Source organism: Leiobunum rupestre, chromosome 2 (assembly GCF_980474605.1).
Source record: "Leiobunum rupestre chromosome 2, qqLeiRupe1.1.hap1, whole genome shotgun sequence".
Lineage (NCBI taxonomy): Eukaryota > Metazoa > Arthropoda > Arachnida > Opiliones > Sclerosomatidae > Leiobunum > Leiobunum rupestre.
Window position 1 is genome coordinate 93,392,508 of NC_143385.1, and position 2,542 is coordinate 93,395,049.

The following is a 2,542-nucleotide window of genomic DNA, read 5'->3' on the forward strand; positions in this document are numbered from 1 at the left end:
GAATTTGAGGGTTATTTGAAGTTTAGATCACGTGATGAATTAATCTCAACAAGATAGGAACTGATTAATCTCCCATGCGTCATTTCTCTCTGAGACGCTGAACTGAAAAGAAGTGCATCCGCTTTGCTCTCCTCATCTACCGTAAACATGGAAAAACGATCTATTGGTAAGCATTATTTTATTAATACTATTACTATTTCAATAGACAAAGGCTTAACATTTTCATTTTCTATAGCCGAGACGCATACCGTATCCAAACGCAGGGGCCAAGAAAGACGTATCAACATAAAAATCACGTTAGGAGGATCAGTCTACATTTCTTTTGGTTTCGACGGATCAAAATTACAAGTTCTCTTCTTCAAAAAATCGAACGAAAATATTCTGTTCCTGACCTCCGAAGCTTTCACCAATCTACTCTCTCTTTGGGGAGAGCTTTTCGCCGCTACGCAAACCGGAGCATCGTCTCTAACCCACAACATCATCGACTATCACGACAACAACGTATCCGTCGTCGCCACTACCAACAACATCAAATTGAACTCTGCCTACGGTCATGTTCTGGATCTGGGAGCTCGCGAAATCGGTGAGTTCCAAAAAAAAATTGATTTTATTCGGTTTCAAATAAATCTTTTAAACGAATATAAAAATGTTATCGAATGCATGTACTTAGCTATTGTTAAAAACCTTAAAAAAATTCACGAATTATTATATGGAAAACCTTTCGAGGGTTTATTTTTGTACCCAGATCAATTTAATTCGTACCATCAAGTAAAATCTTATTTTGGCTGTTTTAAATCACCCTCGGAAGTACTACAAGATTTTACTAATTTACTCGTAGATAATCAATTAACCTGTAAACTTAGCTACTTTAATTTGTTTTCATTGTGTAATGCACAAGATAACCATCTAATGGAATATCTGATAGTACCTACTAACATGTAAACTAAGTTCTAAAATAAAAAAATTAAATGTAAATAACTTGTTATTATTGCCTAGAGATTAGAAATTAAGGGGTTCTGAAGCGATAAGCAAACGGGTAAAAATCTAATCTCCAGATATCTGCACGAGCAAAACAAATTCTGGAGAATGGGGATGGGGGAAAGCAACTGGTGATTAGAAGGGGTGAAAGCAATGGGGGAAAGGAGCTGGTGAACGAGAGATAAAGTATCCAGTGAATGGGGGGTTGGGGGAAAGCAACCCGTGAACGGGAGAATCTGGTGATTAGAAATTCTGGTGATTGAGATGGGGGAGAGGCGCGGGTGGGGGAGGAACGGGAGAGGCGCTGGTGAACGGCGGGAGCCAAGCTACAGCTTTGTGTCTATCTGGTGAATGAGAATTTCATTCTCATTCACCAGATAGTCACCCTTCTCTCTCAATTCTCATTCACCAGATAGACACAAAGAGCTTGGCTCCCTCCGTTCCCCCGTTCCTCCCCCCACCCGCGCCTCTCCCCCATCTCAATCACCAGAATTTCTAATCACCAGATTCTCGTTCACGGGTTGCTTTCCCCCATCTCAATCACCAGAATTTCTAATCACCAGATTCTCCCGTTCACGGGTTGCTTTCCCCCAACCCCCCATTCACTGGATACTTTATCTCTCGTTCACCAGCTCCTTTCCCCCATTGCTTTCACCCCTTCTAATCACCAGTTGCTTTCCCCCATCTCTAGGCAATAAAAACAACCATAATTGTTATCTCTCATACTATCGATCCCAATCGCTAGAAATTGGCTTTTTCCCCATTCGCTATAAATCGCAGCAGTTTGCCAGAATTAGTTTTATCTCTCCGAAATAATTAATGTACCCAAAATTGGACCGCCAGTTTATTATTCTTTTTAGGGGAATCTCTATGGGAGTTTAACATTACAATAAAGCTAAAAGGTCCAGTTTGGGGTACATTTGGTCCGAAATGGGGTACATAGGGCCGAAAATGGTGACTTTGGTCGTTTTTGGGGTACATTTGGTCCATTTTGGTCCATTTTTGGGTACATCCCTGCTTTCCCCCATCCCCATTCTCCAAAATTAGTTTTCCTCGCACAGATATCTGGAGATTAGATTTTTACCCGTTTGCTTATCGCTTTCGAACCCCTTAATTTCTAATCTCTAGGCAATAAAAACAAGTTATTTACATTTAATTTTTTATTTTAGAACTTTGTTTTACATGTTAGTAGGTACTATCAGATATTCCATTAGATGGTTATCTTGTACATTACACAATTAAAACAAATTAAAGTAGTTAAGTTTACAGGCATTTAAATGGGGTGAAACGATCTCCTGCAACTTAATTTAATTAAAAGTTCTAACTCACGTATTTGTAGTGTTTAGCAACAGTATCGTCTGACATCCGAGGGACAGTCACAAACGTCTTCTTCTGGTACAGGTGAGAAGCTTTTGTCAGAGACCGTAGTTGCTTTTGGCGTCGGGGGAATGTCCCATTCTAGCGAAAGGTACTTTTTTTCCGATGGTGAATTATCCCTAGCCGGACAGTTTGGAAAGAATCTAGCATGTTCAAGTTCTGGTACGTCTCCTGATTTCCATCCTTC

At 40.0% G+C, this 2,542-nt stretch overlaps 1 protein-coding gene across 1 annotated transcript; it reads left to right on the plus strand.

Moving 5' to 3' along the window:
* On the plus strand, nt 1–942 carry LOC149960365 (uncharacterized). The gene is made up of 2 exons (XM_090167471.1): nt 1–166; nt 236–942. The coding sequence occupies exons 1-2, from the start codon at nt 148–150 to the stop codon at nt 940–942; spliced, it is 726 nt and encodes a 241-aa protein (XP_090023597.1). The 5' UTR covers nt 1–147.
* Nucleotides 943–2,542: the final 1,600 nt, after the last annotated feature.